At 34.6% G+C, this 27,883-nt stretch overlaps 1 protein-coding gene across 2 annotated transcripts in view; it reads right to left on the reverse strand.

Moving 5' to 3' along the window:
* LOC123549739 (deoxynucleoside triphosphate triphosphohydrolase SAMHD1-like) overlaps positions 1-27,883 on the reverse strand; it is a 48,888-nt gene that overhangs the window by 16,065 nt on the left and 4,940 nt on the right. The window contains exons 2-14 of one of the 2 annotated variants that reach the window (XM_053544951.1): positions 17,709-17,823; positions 16,042-16,202; positions 15,444-15,559; positions 15,043-15,107; positions 14,531-14,710; positions 13,267-13,314; positions 12,588-12,845; positions 12,297-12,388; positions 8,433-8,486; positions 7,968-8,154; positions 6,746-6,841; positions 3,009-3,113; positions 2,478-2,621 (exon numbers count right to left, since the gene is read on the reverse strand). In XM_053544951.1, coding sequence (XP_053400926.1) covers positions 2,478-2,621; positions 3,009-3,113; positions 6,746-6,841; positions 7,968-8,154; positions 8,433-8,486; positions 12,297-12,388; positions 12,588-12,845; positions 13,267-13,314; positions 14,531-14,710; positions 15,043-15,107; positions 15,444-15,559; positions 16,042-16,202; positions 17,709-17,801 — 1,599 coding nt within the window. In that variant the 5' untranslated portion in view covers positions 17,802-17,823. Of the gene's footprint in view, positions 1-2,477; positions 2,622-3,008; positions 3,114-6,745; positions 6,842-7,967; positions 8,167-8,432; positions 8,487-12,296; positions 12,389-12,587; positions 12,846-13,266; positions 13,315-14,530; positions 14,711-15,042; positions 15,108-15,443; positions 15,560-16,041; positions 16,203-17,708; positions 17,824-27,883 lie in introns of both variants that reach the window. The other variant, XM_053544950.1, reaches the window with a different exon arrangement.

The raw sequence follows: 27,883 nt of genomic DNA on the forward strand, positions 1-27,883 counted from the left end.
CTCTGGCTGAACTCTGCCTACTCTTGCCAGCCAGAGTAACCAGAGTTCTGGCTTCTCTGGCTACTATAAATAGCTAACTGAAAATAGTTATTAACTTGAAATTCAGTTTTAAACATGCTATTTAGAAAGAAATAACATACTAAAATTCAAGATCGAATTCAGCTAAGACTGAAAATGTTTTGCGAACACGGGCCTGATTACTCTGGCTACTCTTGCTGACCAGAGTATGCCAGAACATGTAAAACCCTAGAAACTCTGGCTAGCCAGAGTAACCAGAGCTACTTTAATTAACCACTTGAAAATAGTTATTAACTTGAAATTCAGTTTTAAATACGCTATTTAGATAGAAATGACATATTAAGTTTCATAATTAAACTTAGCTAAGACTGAAAATACATGGTACCTGGTTACTCTGGCTACACTGGCTAGTCTGGCTGATCAGAGTAGCCAGAACATGTTAAAATCCTAGAAACTCTAGCTTCTCTGGCTGAACTCTGGCTACTCTGTTAGAAGCAGCCAGAGTGACCAGAGCAAATGATATCCTGGTGACTCGGGCTACTGTTGCTACTTTGGCTGAACAGAGTAGCCAGAACATGTTAAAAATCTAGAAACTCTGCTACTCTGGTTGAATTATGGCTACTCTGGCCAGCCCAGAGTAACCAAGTTCTGGATACTGGATGAACTCTTGCTTAACTCTGGCTACTCTGGCCAGCCAGAGTAACTAACCAGAGTTCTGGCTACTCCAGCTGAACTCTGGCTACTCTGGCTAGCCAGAGTAACCAGAATTATGGCTACTCTGACTGAACTCTGACTACTCTGGCCAGCCAGAGTAACCTGAGTTATGACTTCTCTAGCTGAACTCTGGCTGAACTCTGGCTACTCTGGCCAGCCAGAGTAACCAGAGTTATGACTTCTCTGGCTGAACTCTGGCTGAACTCTGGCTACTCTGGCCAGCCAGAGTAACCAGAGTTTGACTTCTTGGCTGAACTCTGGCACTCTGGCTAGCCAGAGTAACCAGAGTTTTGACTTCTCTGGCTACTCTGGCTAAACTCTGGCTGAACTCTGGCTGAACTCTGGCTACTCTGGCTGAACTCTGGCCGAACTCTGGCTGAACTCTGGCTACTCTGGCTACTCTGGCTAATTTCACGCACATCCTAACGGATCTCACGTATGGGAAAGTCAACTGTTCTGAATATAATTATATGCCTTAATGCAAATTATCTATCTATCTATCTATCTATCTATCTATCTATCTATCTATATATATATATATATATATATATATATATATATATATATATATATATATATATATATATATATATATATATATATTCAATGTATCCTCGAAATCCAGCTAACTTTTAGAGAGAGAAAATATAGCTTCTCTGGCCCCAATCAGTTAAAAAGACTAAAATGTCACTACTGATTTGTGAGACATGAAACAGAGATCTGAGCATATATTTATTGGTTATTAGCTTTGTATCGGGAAATATGCACGAGTTCTTCCGCGGAAATATTGCGCGACCTTAGGAGCGCAATATTCTTCCGCAGAAGAACGAGTGCATATTTCCCGATGCAAAGATAATAACCTTTTTATTACATAAGCATCTACATGTATAAATATTATGTAAATATCATAAATATGTTCAATAGCCTGAATAGGATTGACAATACTGAACTAAATAAAAACAAATTGTGCAACAACACACACTGAATTATGTCACGCACCCGATATGAAAATCAGGCGTCAGTGTATGGAAAAATATTGACGTTTCCGGTACCAGTGTAACTTAACTGGGAATAAAAACGAGTATGTAATAAATATGCAAATGTTGAACCAGTACGAATGTGTAATACAATTCGGGCTCGTATATAAAGCAGCATCGAACTAATCTTATTGGGTTAGTGGACTTGCTGTGGCATGTGCGTGTTCGTTTGTACTGCTAGGCGCTTTGCCGTAATTGGTCTGGTATATTGTGGTGGTGATTTAGTTCGTATAAATTCTCTCTCCTATATATATAAATATATATATATATATATATATATATATACATATATATATATATTGTTTTTGGTGAAAGTAGGATACTGCCTTCTCTCAGTGAATACGGACTTTTGCTGTAAAGACACACGTACGTCCAAATGACGTCTATTTACGGAAAAAGAGAAAATATAAATGGTCTAAAATGATCGTCACGAAAAGGTTTGTTGATAATAAAATATATCTGTCAACTAATTGCTCCATGTAAGTCGATATTTCATTAAGGTATGTTTTGGTCACGACTTTAGAATACTGATTTCGATTATATAAAAAATCAAATTAAGTCAGAAATATGACGAACGTTCTAAAACAAAGCAAATGTTACCTAAGGTACGGACAATAATGAATATTTATCCTAATTCATATTAACTATCTTCAATGACTTTTGTTACTATCAAATTGCATGATAGGAGGTTTCGGCAGAAATATTTACCTTTGGTGGAGGATAGCCTTTCTTTTCACACCATTTCTGGAATGCTTTTTGGACTTTTTGAAGTTCATTAGGATCTGGATGAGAATCTTTGTAGTATATGCGTACAATTTGTTCTGAAAACGTGTCAGGTAGTACGTAGGACACCTATAATGATAAAAAGAAGATTCATTTGAAAAATGATTTTATATTTGTTCAAGTATTAAAAATATCTTAGTAGCACTTTCATTCAAAATATATAAACATGGTTTATGCGACGTTGTCTTGTTATTTAAATTCCATATTAAAATCTGTCGTTCACACAATTTGTACATTCTGGGCATTAATTGTAACAGAACATTTTTTCGACATAACATGTTTTACTCGAAATTTATTCTAGGCGTGAAACAACTACAACATTATCGAGCGAGTATATACATTTGATTTCCCTTTTGATACTTTTTAACACAATATTATAGGGAAATAAGATAAAGGGAAGATTGTCGTGAATAATATAAGAAATTTTTCAAATTCTGGTTACTATGCATAACAAACCTGGTTTCTTTTCAATCTTATTGGAGTATCTATGTCTTCCTTTTTGAAAAACCTTATTTTGTCCATCGGATCTTTGTCTTCCATTCCGTAATCCAAATTCACGATCTACAATATTCAAACAACATGTATATTCAACATTGATAATATTAGCGGTAACATGAAACTGTTAAGTATAACTTGAAATAGTATTAAATAAGGATTCTAATGTTTATCCTAGCAATGCCTAATTTGTTACATTTTCCCTGTCGGTGTTTTTAAAATTTGATTTTTTTTCTATCCCGTTTGCCCAATCAAGACAAGAGAAATTTGGAGAAGTATGGATTTCATAATTAAGATATACTTTGTCTCAGGAATCAAATAAGACCTATGGGTTAAAATGTGTTAAACGATTTCGCAACAACATATTTCGCTGAAAATTATTATAAATGAAAGACTGAATACTTAATATTAACTTCCTTTGTCTACTAAGATAGATTCCAAGTAAATGAGTTAAGAAGATAAAAGGAAACTCAACCCTTTTCTTACGTTAATTCCTTCTGCTAGGATTTCTTAAATCATTCAAAGAAATGAAAGATTTTTCAAAATTTGATTAAAAATGAGAAAGTTATGAGCATATAAATATTTGATCAAAATAGCGGCTATTTTGTATCCATGGCAACAAAAAAACTACATGGCGGCTTTATTAAATTTCTAGATGCATATTTGAACAGTAATTACTTATTTCTGTAAAATAATTTCTCTTCATTCTCCGGCTATACTGAAAGAAATTACCATGTTTTACATCTTACACTCAAGAAATATAAGAAAGTAATCTACATTTTTGTTTTACTTAAAAGGTTATTTGCTAAATAAATAAGTCAGCAGTGTGTGAATGACATCATTAACACACTAAAATGGCTTCCTTCATGATCAGCCATTTTCTTAAATTTCAAACTGCCATATCTTTTTCAATAGTGGTCCGATTTTAAAATAATTCTTTCAGTGGGCTTGAAGATGGCCAAGCTTACCTTGCATTTTAAACAGTTTTAAAACTCGCTTTGGTTCAGATTGTTGAAATAATCAGATATGTATATCAAATGCAAACAAGAGGTCGTAGAACACGAAATACCCCCTTGATGCATTCAGTAACTGCACAAGGAACACATTCTTTTGGTCACTGTACACTGGGCATTTGACGTACTTACATCAAATATCAATAATTATGGGTCATTTACCAGTCATAAATGACCTCCATATCAAATGTGATCTAAGATCAAAGCATTCTCTAGTAACTTGGCAAAAAATTTCAACTCTTCTGGATCAAAATGACATTGACCTTTGACCTACTGACTTAAACATCAATAGGGATCATCTGTTGGTCATGATCAACATCTCCAATAAGTTTCATGACCATAGACCAAAGCGTTCTAAAGCCATAGTCTGGAAACGGTTTAACTGTTCTGTGTCACTGTGACCTTGACCTACTGATATCAAAATCATTAAGGGTCATCTGCAGGTCATGATCAATTTCCCTTTTAAGTTTCGTAATCCTAGGCTCAAGCGCTCTCAAGTAATCATCACTGTGACCTTGACCTCTGAACTACTAATCAATCAATTAATTGGAGTCATCTTCTGGTCATGATCAACCGCCCTATTGAGTTTCATGATCATAGGCCCAAGTGTTCTCAAGTTATCGTCCGGAAATGGATTAAATGTTCCGGGTTACTGTCACATTGACCTCTGACCTCCTACCTCAAAATCAATATGGGTCCTTTGCTTATCATCATCAATCCGTAATTCTAGGCCAAAGCGTTCTCAAGTAATTTTCCAGAAAGCGTTTAAATATTCCGGGTCTCTGTGACCTTGACCTCTGACCAACAGACCTCAAATTCAATTTGGACCATTTGCTGGTTATGATCAACCTTCATGATCCTATACCCAAGCGTTCTAGCGTTATCATCCGGAACCCATTTAACAGTTCCGGAACACTGTTACCTTGACCTTTAATCTACTGGCCTCAAAAACAATAGGGATTATGACCAACTTCCTATCAACTTTCATGATCCTAGGCTCAAGTGTTCTCGAGTTACCGTCTGGAAACCGTTTAACTGTCATGGGTCACTGTGACACTGAACTCTGACCTACTGACTTCAAATGGGAGTCGTCTTCTGGTCATGACCAACACCCCTATCAGGTTTCATGATCCCAGGCCCACAAGTTCTTGAGTTATCATCCAGAAACGGATTGATCTACGGACAGACAGACAGTAAGACCAACCGCCCGATATCTGTAAAACAATATACCCATCCTTCCTCGAAAGGGACATAATAAAACTAGAACTCATATTGAAATGAAAAGAAATACTCGGCTTTTAGAATATTTTAGTTTACAACCTTTTATCAAAAGCATCAATAATACATTTGTAATAAGGATTCAACACTACGTAACGGGCACTTTGTTCCCGAAATAAATCTCTAACAAAATAAAGAAATTGTGAACAAATATATCTATAAATATGATTGACCACCTTTAAGAGGTACCAACACTTGTTTTGTCAGACAACAAATGATTAATTGTCGTTAGTGCTTGTTATTGGTGCCAAATTTATATAAACTTTCAATAAGTGATCTATATATATGTTAGTTTATCCTTTCATTACGGTGTTCCATACATGCCATCGTTGTTTTGGTCCGACTTTAAACAATAAGTGGTAAAAACACAACTGAGGAGATTAAAGCTGCTATTTGCTGCCAAACCCAAACCCTTTAACCCATCATGTGCCATAGCTATAGGACAGTGTAAATAAAAGTCATGGCCGAGGAAATCATAATACACAAACTGGTATCTAAAAGCATGTTGTGTTAAACACAATAAGTGTTGGCTTAAATGAGTTACGTGGTAAATTAACCAAATGTTACGTTAAGTCGCCAGTTTTGTCACAATGGCCTAAAGTCACTGACTGGGTTACCAAAAAAATTAAAATGGAACGTGAAATGGACATGGGGGTGTAACATGTGAGACTTGCAGCTTATAAGAAAAACGACACTAAAAAAGAGTGAACTCATTAACAAAATCTTGTAGTCTCTTTAAACAATGTCATATGGGCGGGATGTAAAAGTGAGGTGAAGTTGGGGTATAATGACATCCCAAATGAAATAAAAGTAGCCATATATTTTAACAAATCAACATTGCTTGAAAAAAATTGGTAGAGGACCAACAAATGAATAATGCTGCCACATTAATTCGAAATCGGACGAGACTATTTTCCCTGGAGGTCATTTGTTTAAACGGAATTATTGAAAGACTTTAGTACAATGTCACCCATGGAACATTCCTGTCAAGTTATTTTGCAGTAGATCCAGTTGTTTCAGGTGAGAAGATTTTTAAACATTTGAAAACGTAGATTTGCCCCCTGGCGACCATGTTTTCTAACGAGATAGAATGATTTGAATGAATTTATACAATGACACCGACGAGATATTTGTGAGAAATTATTTCAAATCGGGCCTGCATTTTCTGAGTAGCAGCTTTTTGGTAATTTCGTATCTCCGTAGGCATCGTATCGTTTTACCACGTCATTGCAGTTTGCGTCCTTGCATCGTAACGTCGTAATTTCGCCATTAAATCGAAAAAATGGCAGTGCCATAGAACAGTCTGTTTTACAACACTATCATCGCTCATACCAACTTGCAGGGAGGTGTGCTTATGGAACACCGTACATTATCTTTCCTTTCGAAAGTCTATACAACACTACTCACATCACAGTCAATGCATTCCGCTTGAACTGAGTATTCTCCATCTCTACGGATTTTATCAAACTCACTTTTGAAATCTTCTGCATTCAGCTTACCTTTCTAAGATAAAGAATGGAAAAGTCAGAGCTTACAAAAACGAATAACCTGCTGTCTTAGAAATTTATCATACACTGATTGAGTCAATACAAAATTGCATGCAGATATAATCAAAGTCATAATTATACATGTTTCTGTGTTGATCGATCATTATTTCTATACGGTGTTTTCGTTCAATACGCACAGAATTTGTATTTCTTTAATTAAATCGACTATATTTAACGAATACTGACTTTCATCAATGTACGTATTGGTACAACACACACATTCAAAGAAAGTTGTATCAGATAAAGTACAAGATACATATGCTATGAAGATAACTATCAATATTTTTCAGCATATTTAAATGGATAAGTAAGTAGGCATAAGCAGTATGAAGTATGTTTAGTGAAATTATCCTAAGGGTACTGAGCAGAAATAATTTCAATTGACCCATTGACCCAAAACCCAATAGGAGACATCAGCTTTATAAGCCCAATCATGCTATTGAATTTTCAAGTTCTAGGCCATGTGGTTCTCAAATTTATTGAGGGGAAACCGTTTTCAATGTTCAGGTTCCTATAATTTTAAGTAAACAATTTAAACAATGATGTTGGTTGATTATACAGTTAAGACCGAGTATAATACCTTAGTCTTGATTTTATCCATTTTAAAGAATGCTGTTTAAGATTTTCTGAAACTTCTTATTTAATTTTCATGTAGCCGCTCTTGCCGATAGTTCTACCTATTTAGTCATTTATAAAAAATGAATCCCCAATTAAAACTAAAATTACATATCTATTGCTATATAGTTAAGTCTAATAAATTAATTCAGGTCAACCAATATTTAGCAGAAAGTAAGATACCTCTTCTTGTTCTATACACATCATATATATAAGGAAAACAAAAACTCTTTATAAATTACCATGACAACTGACATTACAATGAAATGACTTTTCTGCTCTTAAAGATTTTAACCATACGCTGTATCATGCTGAGCATTGATCTTTTTGTAATGGCCCAAAGACACTGTCGGCTCGGACTATGACATACTTTTTTCAGGGCTAGTTGTGAATGACACACAGGTAACATACTATTTAAAGTGTTCTTTATACAAGTAAAATAAAATGATAAAATAGTAAACATTTACTTTGATTTGGGTTTGATCAACACACTTGTATAGTCTTCTGTTAAATATATTACTTAAAATTTCCCTTGCACTAACTATCCCCGATTCGTCAGCCGGACCTTCATTTGTTGGTGAATACAAAATCAGCTGAATAATGTTATCAGTGAGCTGTGTATAGGCCGCCATGTCGTCCACCGTATCGGAAATTCTATATTGATATCGAGTAATTTAGAAAAAAAACATATAAATGAGAAAGTTAAAGTAGGACATATGTGGTATGTTTAATGATATTATATACATCTATAACATTACATATATGTATATATAATCTATAGAAATTCTACAACATGGCATCAACCTGGTTTGTTCCAAACAATAAAGTTCATTGACGAAACACATTCCAATAAGTATATGAGATCGAATCAGATATAATCAAAATAATTGCTCACCCTATGTCATGTTTGGTAATGTATAATATATGCTTACTTCTTTCCATTGATAAGAAAAGTTTCGTTTACTTTCTCTAAAGCATCACATATCCTGAAATATAGAGATCAAATATTCTTTGCAACTGAGTCGTTACTGTAACAACGTCATTACATTTTGAGTACAGGCAAAAGATGTTTTTCCAAAGTATTTGTCTTTTTGACAGACATCATTTAAGTGTTTAATAGAAGTTTTTCAATAAAAGATAAAGGATAACGGAAAATTTCCCAGAAAAACAGTGTCCTCCCCCTCCCCCCCCCCCCCCCCACCCCCCAGTCATAGAGCCATGCATTGCAAAGCAGGCCTGCAACAAAAATACACTGTAACGGAAAACGAGCAAACGGGATTATGGGGTAAGTAAAAGAGAAAAGGGGTGGAATGTTGAAGAAAGTGGAAACAAGCAAGAATTATTTTCTAACAGGAAAAGTCACGTTCCTACAGCGCACACATGCACACACACAAACACGCATACACAAGCAAACAAGCCGGAAAAAGCAGCACAGCAGGGCGTCGCCACAACTGTGGTGGGCACAATAACATAGTAAAAGGAAAGAGGGCGCAAAAGCAAAGTGTGGGGGGGAGACACAAAAACAACAAACAAGACAACAAACGCAACACAAAATACGTAACAGACAAAACAAGTTGAAAACAAGGCAGTCTGAAAGACAGCTAAATCCCCGCCACTGCTATGGATAGTGAAAGGGTAAACCTTTGATTTTAGCTGTGACCTTGAACTGACATGGAAATCCTTCAAGGTGTTTAGGAGATACAGAGCTGAAACCTTTGACCTTCAGTTGTGACCTTGACCTTCAGTTGACATAGCTGACTCATGAGTTCTTGATGAGGTGATCATTTGATCCAAGTTTGATGAAAATCCTTCAAGGGGTTTAGGTGATACAGAGTGGACACAAAATGGAAGGCTCGAACCTTCGACCCTTAGTTGTGACCTTGACCTTGAGCTGGCATGGTTGACTCATAATTTCTGCACATCATTTTGATGAGGTAATCATTTTACCCAAGTTTTATAAAATTCATTCAAGGGGTTTAGGAGATATAGAGCGGACACGAAATGGAAGGCTCAAACCTTTGACCCTAAGTTGTGACCTTAACCTTGAGCCGGCATGACTGACTCATGGGCTCTGCATATCGTCTAGATGAGGTGATCATTTGATCCAAGTTTGATAAAATTCCTTCAAGGGGTTTAGGAGATATAGAGCGGACAGAAAATGGAAGGCTCAAACCTTTGACCTTGAGTTGTGACCTTGACCTTAAGCCGACAAGGCTGACCCTTGGGTTCTGCACATCGTCTTGATGAGGTGATCATTTGACCCAAGTTTCATGAAAATCCTTCAAGGAGTTTAGAAGATATAGAGCGGACACAAAATGGAAGGCTCAAAACCTTTGACCCTAAGTTGTGACCTTGACCTTGAGCTGGCATGGCTGACTCATAAGTTGTGCACATCGTCTTGATGAGGTGATTATTTGACCCAAGTTTTATAAAATTCCTTCAAGGGGTTTATGAGATATAGAGCGGACACAAAATGGCAGGCTCAAACCTTTGACCTTGAGTTGTGACCTTAACCTTGAACCGACAAGGCTGACTCATGGGTTCTGCACATCGACTTGATGAGGTGATCATTTGACCCAAGTTTCATGAAAATCCTTCAAGGGGTTTAGGAGATATGGACCGGACACGATTTTGTTACGGACGGAAGGACGGAAGGACGGACGGACGCAGACCATTCCTATAATCCCTCCGCCACGGCGGGGGATTAACAAGGGCTAGGCATCGGAATGGTCAGAACCCTATATACAAGAAAACTAGGTGTGTAAACGCATTTAGGGTATGTCATCCTCGCACTAACCCTATTTTAACAAGTTAGACAAGACAATGTAAATGAAATAACTACCCACTGAGAAGGACACTAACATCAGTTACAATATACCAGATCATAAGATATAAATAGGGTCAATCTAAGCTGCAAGACAAAACTGCGCTTTTTAGGATTTAAGAGAAAATCATCTCGGGGTCTTATTCTCTTATCAATCATCGCCAAATCAAAGAGGAAAGTGTAGCGACTAACTGTAGAGAGGTTAAACATCAAACATGCACTATGCTTAACAATTTTTGCATTTTATCCTCTTTTTGTAATTTTTTTCACACAGTTTTCAAATGTATTTGATTAAAATAAGCATATTTTTTATTTTCTGAATTTTATAAACTACATATCCATAGTATACGAAGTTTTAGAAGTTTTTGAACATTTGTATTATACTTCTTTAAAGTTTTGTACGATTTGTTGTAATTTTTAGTTTACAAACAATAAGCACTTATCCTAATAGTTTCGCTGTGGCAAAAGGAAGTGATCGGGTAAATATTTCTTCAATACAGTGTTTTCAGTTTACAAACAATAAACTGTTAGAACATTTATCCTAGCAGTTTCGTTATTACAATATCACAGTGTTAATTGTATATATTAGAAGCAAGAAAATTTTTAAACCGAAGGACAAAATATGTTTTTACTGGCATAAATATCGTATGTGAAAGAAGGGGAAAAATCTATATATATTAGGGATGGGAACGAATATTCGAATATTCGAATATTCGAAAATCGATCGAATATTCGAATATGAAAATCAAATTCGAATATTCGTAAATTATTGTATTTTTTTTTTCAAAATAAGTATCATTGATTTTGGGCAATATGAGCATGCTAATTCTACAGATTAAAACCATGTCATGTTTGTTTATCGCGAATCAAAAGATGTCCAATTAACAAGAAAATAGCAATGCATAATTGGCAGGGGCCATCGTTACGGATTAACAGTTTGCAACAGGCGTCAATGTGTCAGATGCATGTCAAAAGATGTCCAATTAACAAGAAAATTGCAATGCATAATTACCTGGGGTTATCGCTACGGATTAACAGTTTGTATTAGGCGTAAATGTGATCTCTTTTTATCTTTTGTTCATTTTTATTGGCGCCTGTTTTATGTAACAAGTTGTAGATTTTTTTTTTTGAAAACAATACCAACTTGTAGATATTGTCGATCTTTTCACAATATTTTGTACGACGTTTCAGACCATCCGCAGAATCGGTTTTCATCCGCCATCGGCCGTATTCGAATTAAATTTTGAAGTACTTTATAATAAAATCAAGCAATACCATATGATTGATGCATAAGTTCATGTTGAAGGAGGTTTAAGTCTGCCTTACTTGCTTTTTACACGACGATTTTTACACGCCGATTGAAAATTTCAAAATGGCGGCGGTAATACAACAGCGCGTCACGTGTTTAAATAGGACGACCTGCTATTTTCAGATAAAATTGCGACGGTCTAAATTATAATCGTTTTGATTTTTTGTATCATTTTGAAGCTAAAACACTGAATTAGTTAAATCTGTTCATGATTATACTGATAGAATCGTGAAATAAAACGCTAGGATCGGCGGGATTTGCTAGGTTGGATCGGGTTACCCGAAACAGACATTTTTTGGCCTTATTACGTACGATGATCCACGCTTTAAACAAATGAATACGTTGTGTATATGCCAATCACTTAATAAGAATTTAAAGCTTCCATAAAAACAAACCGAATATTCGAATATATTCGAATATGGCAAACCGAATATTCGAATATTGATTTCAGTATTCGTTCCCATCCCTAATATATAATATAAATTATATATTGAATTTTGATTCATATACAAGAGCTTTTTAATCGTCAGCAAAAAAAATGGAAAGATGGCTTAAACATTTATATGTTTACGCACATGTGTTAAGCAAGGAATTAGCTCTACTCCCGTAAAAGTCGTTCTGTTACAGTAAAAGAAGCAAAAGTATACTTTATATATAACATACATCATTCCTATCAAATTATGTGTCTTGTGCTGATACGCCCGCCTGTGTAAAGTCATTCTCGTATAGAACATATCGTATAAATCCTGCGCTTCCTGAAATATAACATGTGTACTTCTCAATAATGAAAAATGGTTTCTTTCTGAAAAAGTTTAAAACTAGGTAATGGTAGCATTTAAAAATAAACTAGACGTCTTACTGTATCTTTAAAAAGCAAAATTACACCACTAAGTACTATCCACTCACCTATTTCAGTAATTTTTATTGAAATACATATTTATAAAAATCGCTTACTTTCTCTCTGTAGCATATTTGTTTTCGGTAAACGCTCCGATTTCCTTCATTGCTTCCTGTTTGTGTATCTTGGGTTCCCTCTGGCCCATTGTGTCCATTTGTTCCGTTGCTCCCGTTCATTCCATTGACCTCAAGAACACGTGCACTTGCAAAACATCGATTGTGATCAAAATTGACCTTCATTCCAAGCATATAGCTGTCACGCGCTATGTAGTCCCACTTGTCGACATCTATTCCATTTCTTTTATTTGCTACAATCTAAAATTACCAATATACTATTTTTTTCCATGCAAAATACTATTGTATTTGTAAAAAGGGATAGAGAGTAAATGTACTTTGTTCAGACTCTCCAAAAAAAAGGCTTCCGTAACTTACACATTTTGCATGTTTTTTCTAAACTCGGATGATAGTTTTCGGTACAGAATGATACTCTCTTTAAATATAAGGCATCAATAAAAGTATTTTTATGATAGTCTACTTACATTTAAAAATGTTTGATTGTTTAGTATATAAAACCAGAAGATTATCTGTCTTTATTAGATCTAATCCCAAGGTAATTAATTCCTAAACCGCTCACGGAATATTTCATTACGCATACAATACGATAAAATGAAACAGTTAATTGAAAATCCTTATTAGTGTTTCTTTCTCCCTGATTGTTCAATGCAGTAAACATTACCTCATACATAAAACTCTTGCTCTCGCCTCTACCTTCGTATGGCCAACTCTGAAATTAAAATACATAGTTATACCATAGCTATAGGTTGTTTATTTTAACTTTTGTGGTTGACCTAATTCCAGAATTAACCTTTCGATGTGCAGTTAGTTGTATGTAAGGAAATGAAACATAGTAAAAAAAAGTCCTCGAAGATATCATATATGGCACATTTTTGAAAACACACTGGATCTGAAATTCAGAAGTAACATCTAATGCGTATTGTGACCGTTACTGTGGATAATTATGCTGTATTATTCTATTACTGGTATACTATAGCATAAATGTAAGATTTGAATATCAGAAAGAATAATATATTTTAAGATTTCTAGTAAGTACTGGTACGCTACGTTTAGTGTTTTACAATCTTTGACAAAAAGCGTCAGTGTGTAAAAATTCAGAATATAGGTGTCAAAATTCAGAACATAGAATTTCTAACCAAGTTTATACAACAAACTCGTCGGCGTTGAAGATTAAAACATGTGTATCTCAATTTTAGAAACAAGTAAAACATTCATAGGGGATTCGTAAAACAATAATGTATTCACAATGTCACTGCAGATGCGTGGGGTACTTGAAAATAAAATTCATTACAGTTGCGGCAATTTTGTTTTAAATTCTTCTTGTTCTGCTTTATTATGAAATGTATGCATGTGAAGAAAGAAATGAAACTAACATTTCGTTTAATTAACCTTATTTCAGATAACTTTGCAATACTTTGTCCAATCAAAATCTATCTAGAGGAAGCTGCCTTTAAATATCACCTAATTTTTAAAGTTTAGCTTCTTTGGATGATATTTCCTGTATTTCATAAGTAAATAAAAAATATGAATCGGCAATTAAACCTTTTGTTGGAATTAGTTTAAGTTTCTGAAATTATTTCTAGTAATATAACCGAACTATTATCAAATCTGTATTCGAGCAAAGAGCTTTTGCAGCTGGCGCATAACATGCTCGACGTAGATGATATCACCTTACCCCAGTGATGCGTATACCCACTGAGGAACCTAAAAAGAAATCTTTCAGTGATTGTTTTTCGATTCTCGACGAAACGCATACTGTCCTATCGACTAACGTTATGTCTACAGTTAAATCAGTGAAGAGAAAAATTGTCTAGTGTATATGATTATCGTTCATTGCAATCTCTGAATAAGCTTTTTAATGATTTTGGCGGGTTAGCCAATTATTTTTTCGGATTAACAAAAGCTTATTTAAAAATAAGACTTACCCCTCTTTCAATATCTTTGGGATCATCTATCATTTCTTTGATAAAAGTAAAGTCTTTTTCTTCAAATTTGTCAAAACCTGGTATTTTGCAGTCACGAAGTATTTCCTTGATGTCCCTTTTAACTTCACCATTATTGTTGTCTAACATATATTCAAACATTTTTCTTGCAGCTCCTTCGTGCTATCGGCAATAAAATGCATGTATAATAACTGATTTCATACACTTGTGTGAATCATTTGCCGTAGTAAAGTTTACATCCAATTTCACATTTTAGAAAAAAATCATATATATCATAACAGATTACATAAAAGTAAAAATGTGCTAAAGATCACCATCGTCAATGTATACCTGGTGATACGGATTGGTGTATAAAAAAGATAGCAAATCAAATTGTACTAGGGTATTTCAAACAACAAATTGGCAAGGCTTTGTAAAATAGAACATGTGATATATCACAAGAAAAGATTTTTTGTAATAAGTGATTTGAAAATTAAATATAAGTTAATGATTACCGTGAATGTTTTCCCCATTCTCCGCATAAACCTTTTTTCAAACACATGGGAGAATGGTCCTTGGCCTACATAAAATGGTAAAACATATATACAGCTAAATACATACATTTCTTTCAAAGTAAATACTAAATGCGAAGCTGAAATGCTACAAATTCAACATTCCCGCAGCTAAAATCGAATGTATAGTCTTGAAGGTAGAATACCTTATATACATAAAACCCTATCTGCTTGTTGCCAGGTATTGCAGCTGTACTTTATGATGTGAAATTGTTAACAATTATCGCTGAAAACTTACAAAAATAGTTTCATTATATATATTTTAATACCTGGAAAATCAGTATGAGCTGCCGGACATATATCAAACTAAATCATGTGGTAAGTTCTGAATTAATCTTGCTCACCAAGGTCATGACATAGTCCAGCAATTTCCACACACAAAATGTCTCTTTCTGTTATCGTTTCGTCGGGTTGCCGTTCTCGGATTGTCTTTAACAACTTTCCTGCGAGATGACAAACACTGTAATAAATAGGATGTTCTTTTACAGTAATGACATGAAAAAACAACCCTAAACCTAACCCTGAAGAAATAATTTCAGTTCTATAATATATAACTTAATCTGGAATAATTTGTCAAGTATCATTTATAGTCACTAAAATCTGAAAAGTAGATCCCTCGGAAGCACCGAGAACAAGGCAAACAGTGAAAATTGCAGACTCAGTTTGGTTAAGTCTGTTCGTGAGCAGTAATTGATAATGCAACACTATACACGCCCCGTAAGCAATCTTCAAATCTAAATGAGTTGAAGTTTTATATTAAATATGATATTCCTCAGTGTTTGGTAATAGTTAAGGAAAATGACATTTAGTATATACATATATACACAGCAAGTTATACACAATGATGTTAAGTTAAGGAATTATTAGAATAAGTCACCGAGAAAACATATCCACTTTTGGACATTAAGTAAAGCCAATACACGAAAATGATTATATACGTACCCTATGGAATGCTCGAACCTGTTATGGCTGGCACCTGGATAAACCAGGTAACAGGTATCAAGTTGTTTGATGTGCCTCAGCCGCTGAAACTGTGGTGTATCTATGATTCTGATGCACACTGGATGGATCTCTATCTGACCATGAACTGGGTCGTTGAATACCTTAAATACAGTAAGCATACATATTGAAATTAATGTAGAGGGAACAAAAGGAAAGATAAAATTAAATGTGTACTTCACTCCCTTCTGTACACGTTTTAACGGGACTTCGCATCATATTTATGCTTTTTTTTACATTAGACGCGCCGTGTTCTCTAACACACATATTTTTCCAGCATGACAGTATGGTGATAATTCAATATGCATAGATATTAATTAAGAAATGTTGAGTTGTATTGTACCGTTTGTAATTAGGTCATTTAAATGTCCAATGTTTTTATATTGTTCTTTTAAATTCCGATATTTTAAATGACTGCAACGTAAGGCAATCTATTGCAAAGTCAAATAGTCTTTACTGATCATATGTCAGTAATACAGTAACATGTTAACCTTTCAGCCGTTATGGCAGAGAAATGCTAATTCCAAACATTGTTTCTTGTACTTTAAACCTCTGATCTCCCTAAAAAAATCAGCTTGTTTAGTTTTCACTATTTTATACTGACATGGTCATTACTAAAAATGAGCAGGTGGCAATGATTTGAAGTTAGCAATCATAACCACTTCGTCAATGATCCGAGACATTATTACGATTGCGATTACGATTACAAACTTTTCGAAAACCTTGTTTTAGAATTGATGTCATGCTGCGCATGTCCTGTTTGTTACAAGAGAAAATTTATATATATGTATATAAATTTTAATAGATAATAAAACATCCAGTGATAATGTTTGGTTTATTTTTGTTTGGGGCTAATTGACGTCAGATAACGGCGGGCAGTCATCCTAGTCAGTGTACCTGGATACAGTAGCAGTTCTAACCTGTTCTAAGCAATTAACTGCCAACGTCTGCGGACAACCTTCCAGTACTAATGTAGACTATTTGTTTTGTAACAATTCCTGACGAATAATTTTCAACGGTTTGGAGATATGTCGGAAGAATATATGTATATCATTTTAAAACAATGCCAGTTTCATCAAATAATTTTTTATGAATGAGATAATTTAACTGCCGTGAAACCAGTTCGAAGAAGTAAATTAAATCTGATCTTGGTTTTATATTTATTTATTGATATTCCATTGCTGCAATGCTACCTGTTAGATAATAAACTGAGTTAAAATTTCTTTTAAAAGCTGCAATTCTAATCAACTCAACTATGATGACAATGTAATAGAGTAAATAAAACATACCAGGGGATTATATACTCATTAAAATTGTACACCAAATAACTGGGACTTGAACAGTCAGTGCCATTTGAAAAGGTACTCGTAGTTTCCAAAATTGCATTTAGTACAATAATACACCACTGAACATCAACCTAATAGTAATGAAACTTACAGGTATGGTCAGTCGAGGAATACTCACATTTCTGATATAGGATCATACACAGAACTTTAAAGAGCAGAATAGACAAGATGCTAGAGAAGCAAATTATTTCAGTCCGATATGTGTTGGATTTAAGAGTAAAGCATAATGCAATATTTGTACAATACACAGGTCACCATGATTACCTTTCTATTTTTAAATATATTATTAGCCGATCTTGCTTGTGCACTAGATGTGTCCACATCGTTTGCCCGTGGCTGCACGTCCCGTGAAGCCATACTTCTATGACTGTCAGGCAATCTGGAGGGACATAAATGCAAAATCAATACCACAGCATAATACACATTATACTTTGAAAAATATAGAAGATGTATTATTCATATCTAAAAAGGTTTTATACGCTGAAAACGGCATTGTTTTGGCTTTTTTTTCTAATAATATTGTACTTTTAACTTCAGTACAAACTGAATTTAAAACAGTGCTTTTGTTTTACATACGTCACAGACGGATAGAAATAGTTGATTAAACAAGACGTTACAACAAATGTGTTCATACAAATCAACAATGATTATATATGCTTAACTGGGGATGACATGAATATTGTTAAACCGAGAAACGGAAAATCATCTAAAGGAGAAAACTAAGCTAAAACGTTATTGTAGATTTGGGTGACTAGGTACTGTCCTCCTTAAAACTATGCTAAAACGCTATTGTAGGTTTGGGTGACTAGGTACTGTCCTCCTTAAAACTATGCTAAAACGTTATTGTAGGTTTGGGTGACTAGGTACTGTCCTCCTTAAAACTATGCTAAAACGCTATTGTAGGTTTGGGTGACTAGGTACTGTCCTCCTTAAAACTATGCTAAAACGTTATTGTAGGTTTGGGTGACTAGGTACTGTCCTCCTTAAAACTATGCTAAAACGTTATTGTAGGTTAGGGTGACTAGGTACTGTCCTCCTTAAAACTATGCTAAAACGTTATTGTAGGTTGGGTGACTAGGCTACTGTCCTCCTTAAAACTAATGCTAAAACGTTATTGTAGGTTAGGGTGACTAGGCACTGTCCTCCTTAAAACTATGCTAAAACGTTATTGTAGGTTTGGGTGACTAGGTACTGTCCTCCTTAAAACTATGCTAAAACGGTATTGTAGGTTAAGGTGACTAGGTACTGTCCTCCTTAAAACTATGCTAAAACGGTATTGTAGGTTAAGGTGACTAGGCACTGTCCTCCTTAAAACTATGCTAAAACGCTATTGTAGGTTTGGGTGACTAGGTACTGTCCTCCTTAAAACTATGCTAAAACGGTATTGTAGGTTTGGGTGACTAGGTACTGTCCTCCTTAAAACTATGCTAAAACGTTATTGTAGGTTAGGGTGACTAGGCACTGTCCTCCTTAAAACTATGCTAAAACGTATTGTAGGTTGGGTGACTAGGTACTGTCCTCCTTAAAACTATGCTAAAACGGTATTGTAGGTTTGGGTGACTAGGTACTGTCCTCCTTAAAACTATGCTAAAACGTTATTGTATGTTTGGGTGACTAGGCACTGTCCTCCTTAAAACTATGCTAAAACGTTATTGTAGGTTTGGGTGACTAGGCACTGTCCTCCTTAAAACTATGCTAAAACGGTATTGTAGGTTTGGGTGACTAGGTACTGTCCTCCTTAAAACTATGCTAAAACGTTATTGTAGGTTAAGGTGACTAGGTACTGTCCTCCTTAAAACTATGCTAAAACGTTATTGTATGTTTGGGTGACTAGATACTGTCCTCCTTAAAACTATGCTAAAACGTTATTGTAGGTTTGGGTGACTAGGCACTGTCCTCCTTAAAACTATGCTAAACGTTATTGTAGGTTTGGGTGACTAGGTACTGTCCTCCTTAAAACTATGCTAAAACGTTATTGTAGGTTAGGGTGACTAGGTACTGTCCTCCTTAAAACTATGCTAAAACGTTATTGTATGTTTGGGTGGACTAGGACTGTCCTCCTTAAAACTATGCTAAAACGTTATTGTAGGTTAGGGTGACTAGGTACTGTCCTCCTTAAAACTATGCTAAAACGTTATTGTAGGTTAGGTGACTAGGTACTGTCCTCCTTAAAACTATGCTAAAACGTTATTGTAGGTTTGGGTGACTAGTACTGTCCTCCTTAAAACTATAGCTAAAACGTTATTGTAGGTTTGGGTGACTAGGTACTGTCCTCCTTAAAACTATGCTAAAACGTTATTGTAGGTTTGGGTGACTAGGTACTGTCCTCCTTAAAACTATGCTAAAACGTTATTGTAGGTTTGGTGACTAGGTACTGTCCTCCTTAAAACTATGCTAAAACGGTATTGTAGGTTTGGGGGACTAGGCACTGTCCTCCTTAAAACTATGCTAAAACGGTATTGTAGGTTTGGGTGACTAGGTACTGTCCTCTTAAAACTATGCTAAAACGTTATTGTAGGTTTGGGTGACTAGGTACTGTCCTCCTTAAAACAAGCTAAAACGTATTGTAGGTTTGGGTGACTAGGTCTGTCCTCCTTAAAACTATGCTAAAACGTTATTGTAGGTTTGGGTGACTAGGTACTGTCCTCCTTAAAACTATGCTAAAACGTATTGTAGGTTTGGGTGACTAGGTACTGTCCTCCTTAAAACATGCTAAAACGTTATTGTAGGTTTGGGTGACTAGGCACTGTCCTCCTTAAAACTATGCTAAAACGTTATTGTAGGTTAAGGTGACTAGGTACTGTCCTCCTCAAAAACTATGCTAAAACGTTATTGTAGGTTAGGGTGACTAGGTACTGTCCTCCTTAAAACTATGCTAAAACGTTATTGTAGGTTTGGGTGACTAGGTACTGTCCTCCTTAAAACTATGCTAAAACGTATTGTAGGTTTGGGTGACTAGGTACTGTCCTCCTTAAAACTATGCTAAAACGTTATTGTATGTTGGGTGACTAGGCACTGTCCTCCTTAAAACTATGCTAAAACGTTATTGTAGGTTTGGGTGACTAGGCACTGTCCTCCTTAAAACTATGCTAAAACGTTATTGTAGGTTTGGGTGACTAGGTACTGTCCTCCTTAAAACTATGCTAAAACGTTATTGTAGGTTAAGGTGACTAGGTACTGTCCTCCTTAAAACTATGCTAAAACGTTATTGTAGGTTTGGGTGACTAGGTACTGTCCTCCTTAAAACTATGCTAAAACGTTATTGTAGGTTTGGGTGACTAGGTACTGTCCTCCTTAAAACTATGCTAAAACGTTATTGTAGGTTTGGGTGACTAGGTACTGTCCTCCTTAAAACTATGCTAAAACGTTATTGTAGGTTAAGGTGACTAGGTACTGTCCTCCTTAAAACTATGCTAAAACGTTATTGTAGTTTGGGGACTAGGCACTGTCCTCCTTAAAACTATGCTAAAACGGTATTGTAGGTTGGTGACTAGGTACTGTCCTCCTTAAAACTATGCTAAAACGTTATTGTAGGTTTGGGTGACTAGGCACTGTCCTCCTTAAAACTATGCTAAACGTTATTGTAGGTTTGGGTGACTAGGCACTGTCCTCCTTAAAACTATGCTAAAACGTTATTGTAGGTTTGGGTGACTAGGCACTGTCCTCCTTAAAACTATGCTAAAACGTATTGTAGGTTTGGGTGACTAGTACTGTCCTCCTTAAAACTATGCTAAAACGTTATTGTAGGTTTGGGTGACTAGGTACTGTCCTCCTTAAAACTATGCTAAAACGGTATTGTAGGTTAGGTGACTAGGTACTGTCCTCCTTAAAACTATGCTAAAACGTATTGTAGGTTTGGGTGACTAGGCACTGTCCTCCTAAAACTATGCTAAAACGTATTGTAGGTTTGGGTGACTAGGCACTGTCCTCCTTAAAACATGCTAAAACGGTATTGTAGGTTTGGGTGACTAGGCACTGTCCTCCTTAAAACATGCTAAAACGTTATTGTAGGTTTGGGTGACTAGGTACTGTCCTCCTTAAAACTATGCTAAAACGTTATTGTAGGTTTGGGTGACTAGGTACTGTCCTCCTTAAAACTATGCTAAAACGTTATTGTAGGTTTGGGTGACTAGGCACTGTCCTCCTTAAAACTATGCTAAAACGGTATTGTAGGTTAGGGTGACTAGGTACTGTCCTCCTTAAAACTATGCTAAAACGGTATTGTAGGTTTGGGTGACTAGGCACTGTCCTCCTTAAAACTATGCTAAAACGTTATTGTAGGTTTGGGTGACTAGGTACTGTCCTCCTTAAAACTATGCTAAAACGGTATTGTAGGTTTGGGTGACTAGGTACTGTCCTCCTTAAAACTATGCTAAAACGTTATTGTAGGTTTGGGTGACTAGGCACTGTCCTCCTTAAAACTATGCTAAAACGTTATTGTAGGTTTGGGTGACTAGGCACTGTCCTCCTTAAAACTATGCTAAAACGTTATTGTAGGTTTGGGTGACTAGGCACTGTCCTCCTTAAAACTATGCTAAAACGTATTGTAGGTTTGGGTGACTAGGCTACTGTCCTCCTTAAAACTATGCTAAAACGTATTGTAGGTTTGGGTGACTAGGTACTGTCCTCCTTAAAACTATGCTAAAACGTTATTGTAGTTTGGGTGACTAGGCACTGTCCTCCTTAAAACTATGCTAAAACGTTATTGTAGTTTGGGTGACTAGGCTACTGTCCTCCTTAAAACTATGCTAAAACGTTAATTGTAGGTTTGGGTGACTAGGCACTGTCCTCCTTAAAACTATGCTAAAACGTTATTGTAGGTTTGGGTGACTAGGCACTGTCCTCCTTAAAACTATGCTAAAACGTTATTGTATGTTTGGGTGACTAGGCACTGTCCTCCTTAAAACTATGCTAAAACGGTATTGTAGGTTTGGGTGACTAGGCACTGTCCTCCTTAAAACTATGCTAAAACGTTATTGTAGGTTTGGGTGACTAGATACTGTCCTCCTTAAAACTATGCTAAAACGGTATTGTAGGTTTGGGTGACTAGATACTGTCCTCCTTAAAACTATGCTAAAACGTTATTGTAGGTTTGGGTGACTAGGCACTGTCCTCCTTAAAACTATGCTAAAACGTTATTGTAGGTTTGGGTGACTAGGTACTGTCCTCCTTAAAACTATGCTAAAACGTTATTGTAGGTTTGGGTGACTAGGCACTGTCCTCCTTAAAACTATGCTAAAACGTTATTGTAGGTTTGGGTGACTAGGTACTGTCCTCCTTAAAACTATGCTAAAACGTTATTGTAGGTTTGGGTGACTAGGCACTGTCCTCCTTAAAACTATGCTAAAACGTTATTGTATGTTTGGGTGACTAGGCACTGTCCTCCTTAAAACTATGCTAAAACGTTATTGTAGGTTAAGGTGACTAGGTACTTTCCTTCAAACCATGCAGTTTTTTACATTTAAATATGAAAAAAACAACATTCATAATTGCTGCAAGTAGAGATTTAATTTGTCAGTGGAAATATTGATCGAATCAAGAAATGTCCTAGGGGAATTGTGACATTTTCTGCAGGGAAACTTGTTAACAAACAGAAGATATAATAACCATGAAACCTACAGAATTTCATATGGTGAAATAACTTGGTAAAGTTACTTATGGGAAAAGAACAGTCGCTAGTGCCTATAGATATATGCCACAATATGAGAAAATCAGAGAAAGCATGTGAGGACTGTTCGATGCGTAACTGTGTTATCTTGTTTGTTTTTCAGGTAACAGATTTGTTACTTTTCCGTTGCATTGAAATATCTTGGGTACAATTAAGATTAAAATATCAAATAACATTCTATAAACAAGATTATTGTTTCCCTTCAGTAAAGAAGGTTTATGGTAGGTCTCTAGAATATCTACTACGTGTTTAGATATGGCCGTCATGGTAAGGATGTGTTACAACTCATTGAAAGTTAAATTTAAATCTAAATGTGAAAAATATTAGAAAGGCGCTAATGTAGAAGATTATCTAAAACAATACAAAGATTCATGTCACAAATAGATTTAATTGTAGTTCTTTTATTCATTTGACCCAGGAATTTGTTATGTACTTCATGTGTTTTATTTATAATTTTCCATTTTTTAAGTGAAAGTGGATAAGGTTCAAAATTAGGTCATATATGATATTATGTGGAATTTATTGACAAAACTGTAGAATTTTCATTTGTGACTTTCTTTCGCGATCCCGTTTTTGCTATTTAAAAAAAGTGTTAGGAATGCCTGGTACATTTGATGATTAGAAGCAGCATATACTAATCACACTAGCTTTTTGGCACCAACTGAATTTGTATTTACATGAAAGCTCTTGCTTTGTTTTGGGTTACCTGCACTATTCTCTTCTTCTACAGAATACTCTGGCTTATAACATGACTATTCATTATGTACACTACAAGAATACGAAAATGAGCCTCGTGTATAATAAATTTGAAGGATAAAACAAGAGTTGTCTTAGGACAGCAATACTCGACTATTCAATAGCCTTGTCAATGAATTAATATAAGTCGAAAAAGGGGTCCAATTTTATAAAAACAGGGTAATGGAACTTGTTCAATACATGTAAGTTCATCACAGTGGATAATTGTATGAAGTTTCAATTCATTCCGATTGAGGGGCATTGAGCTACCAGCTTACATACAATACTAAACAAACAAAATTGCGATGTAAAAAAGGGGCATGATTTTGTAAAAGGATAAAATAGAGTTATGAAAACTGTGCAATGCGTGTCAGATAATGACAATAAACTGTGTGAAGTTTAAATCCATTCACATTAGTGGGTACTGAGATACTAGCTTGAAACAACCTAACCAAAAATTGCTAAGTCGAAAAAGGGGCATAATATTGTCAGAAACAAAACAGAGTTATGGAATCAAACAAGTGTGTGAAGTTTCTATCTATTCCCAGAATTGGTTACTGAAATACTAGTTACATACAGACGCACGGGAGATTTCAGTAGTTTCACCTATTATCTAAATAGTCGACATTATGATACAGGTAAAAATATAATAATTTCCATACTTGCTTATCCAGTGTAGAAATGATTGATAGATAAAGGACAATCACCCTTATTTTTAACTAAGGCCGTGTAAAACTATTAGTTATCCCCACTAGGTGAATCACTTTCACAATTAATAGTACCTAAAAGGTGATATCACAATAATAGGACTATTATTTGTAATACATGTACTCCCGAAGTAGAGTGCTATGCTTATACGTTTGAAACTAAAATAAATATAAGGTAATAGCCACTTTTGAGATAACGCAACTGCAACAGGGTTCAAATTAAAAAAAGACTGAAAAAAGAAGAAGGATTAAATTATTTTCTGAATGTTTTATTGTGTTAAAACAACAGAAATAAAATTAATTTAAACAGATATGGATGCAAGTTTAGATTTTACACTAGTGTTCGCGACTATATAAGCAAGAACTACCACAACGAAATGTACATGTTCACTCCTGTAACACAATATTTCTTTGATTATTTTACAAGGTTTTTTTCAACAAGACGTGCATATAGCTGATGTTTGTATTGTTGCAGTGCACTTTACTTAAAGTCATAGATTCACTACCACTCTAACTTTATCTTCTATTTTTCAGCGATTATGTTACAGTAATTAATTAGAGAGCAAAGTCCTAGATCCATTACCATATAAGTGTCCCTCAACAAATTCAATAAACAACTTCAACTTTATCTTCTGCTTATCAGCGATTACGTAACGGGAATTAATTAGAGAGCAAAGTCCCCAAAAGACCATGACGAAGTGTATAATAGAGTTGAAAGAAATAAATATTCCTTCTGTGAATGTAGAATGATAATATTAGAAATAATCATAAGTATAATGATGATAATAATTTATGATAAGACTTATGATAATAGCAATAATAATAATAATAATGATAATGATAATAGTAACAATTATTATTATTATTATTATTATAACGAACCACAGAGATTGTGAAAATTCGATAATAAAGTTCTATTGACAAACAGCAACTGCAAACATCATAATAATGTAAAATGTTATACCAGTTAAAACGATCTTACCTTTATATTTACATACAATAGTTACAATAATAGTTCAATCTTTTTATCATAAACGTGTAATTGGAATATCATTTAATGGGATGAAATCAAAGTATTATGTATTGAATTTTCAGTTTCAAAAATAAATTGTATGATGTGCTTTATTTGATAGTACTGAAATGCAAATGGGGTTTTCAGTCTTAGACAGATGTCCGTTTAAGTATTCAGAATGCAGTAAAATATTACAGTTTACATGTGTTAATAAAAATCAAATAAAATTTTGAATTTGTGCGCATCTCAAGCAAATGTTAATCGGATTTATAACTGTTTAAAGATAAACTGTTCAAGGTTGTCAACATAAACCAGATAGAACTTGAAAAAAAAATAAAAACATGAAAACTTCGGTTTTTAAGTTTCGTTTTTATTATAATCTTTGAAAAACAAACATTTTTCTTATAATAAGAAAATGCCAAATATATATATATATATATATATATATATATATATATATATATATATATATATATATATATATATATATATATATATATATATGATTTTTGATGTTATCATATATTCATTAAATAAAAGTTTGATTATAAAATAGCTTTACTGTTTCCTCTTAAATCTAATAGATACAGTTATAATGTTGATTGACTGCCAAATGATAGGTGACCTTTGTTTATTGGAACCATTCTGTGCAAGTCATTAGCCCCCAACTGTGCTTATGATGGCATACAACTCTTGGCCCGCTGCCAGAATCTTGGCCTTTAAATATTTTTGTTGTTATAAACAAAGTTATATTTTGAAACTATCATTTTGTTTCCAAAGGACTTCTCAAATTACATTTGTCAAAAGGAAAAATTTAAAGTAACGTCTGTTTTGCCGTGTAGATAAGTATTTCTTCCAAAGTCTGAACTCGAACAGTGCGCCATTGTATTTTGCAATAATATTTAATATTTACTCGTATTTCAAGACAAGTGCGCCTTTGTATTTTACAATCTCATGACGTTACATATTGTATGTTTTGAAAACATTTGTTTACTGCTACACTAAGCGGTATATAATGCTCTTCAAGTGCATAGACCATAACTTGATCTTATTCAATTCTTATTGATTACTGCGACTTAATACAACTATGAAATTAACACCTGCCGAGGAGAACTTTGTGACATTTGGCAATTTATCAAAAAATTGCATCTCTTTAGGTTGACATTTATACAAAGATAAGATTATAAAAAAAGGCGTTCTCAAAAAGAATTCGCAAAATGTGCTTATTTTGAAAAGATCTTTTGCCAAAAAGGATGATAAACAGTTTGGTATTTACATGTCATCCAAATAATTGCATACGTTCATTGCCTTATATCTAAATAGTAAGTAATAAAGCCCCTTTAACTTATATAAACATTAAAAATGTTCTTTGTAATTGTAGTGTACTAATAATAGTATAATAATGATAATGATGATAATATAAATAACATTACAGTAATTCTAGTAGTTTTTTGTAAAAAAATAATGTGTAGTCTCAAATGGAAGTTTTAAGACAGTTATTCATATTTAGGGTGGGTTTCAGAACTTTCATATTCAATTGGTATAATACTAGTCATCAAAAGCCGACAGTCAGTCGCAGCAAATCGAGGTTTTTACTACTTTTCATCAGTTTTGAAACTCATGGATAAAATGTTCATTCTATACATTGCACTGATGCACAGAATAAGGCAATATAAATTTGTTCTGGAATTTACAGTTTAAATATATGAATTTCTCGATAAAAACTTTTTCCTATTACACGTAAGGGCTATTAAAACATTTTTGATTAGGCTATATGTCAAACAGTCCAAAAACTGACCATTCAGTGATGCATTCCTATGCTACGAAATGTTGTAATTCGTAAATTGTGAATTAAATAATTTAAATTGACAATTTTTCTATCTATCACTCACGCTTTGAAATTTTAAAATACGCATATTATCAGTATAAAATCTTGTTAGTTTATACTAATTTATTTATTCTCGATTGCCAAACAAGTTCTTACAACTTATATTAATGGCTCTCGAGACTCATTCCAGATGGAACCAACCTGTAAGATCAGAGAGAGAGAGAGAGGCAATGTGGAATTAAAGTGTCTTGCCTAAGGACACTACCACCAAGGCAGTGGCCGGGATCGAACCCGGGACCATTCGATCTCAAGGCGGACGCGCTCCCACTGCGCTACGGCGGCTCCACAATCTTGTTTCTTACTGTAGTAGCTTAGTGTTGTGTTATGATTTACCATTAATATTTCATCAGTATTTCATTCAAAGATTATATTTCATTTTATTTATTTATTTTGTTGGGTTTAACGTCGCACCGACACAATTTTATGTCA

The sequence above is a fragment of the Mercenaria mercenaria genome, chromosome 6 (assembly GCF_021730395.1).
Source record: "Mercenaria mercenaria strain notata chromosome 6, MADL_Memer_1, whole genome shotgun sequence".
NCBI classification, from domain to species: domain Eukaryota; kingdom Metazoa; phylum Mollusca; class Bivalvia; order Venerida; family Veneridae; genus Mercenaria; species Mercenaria mercenaria.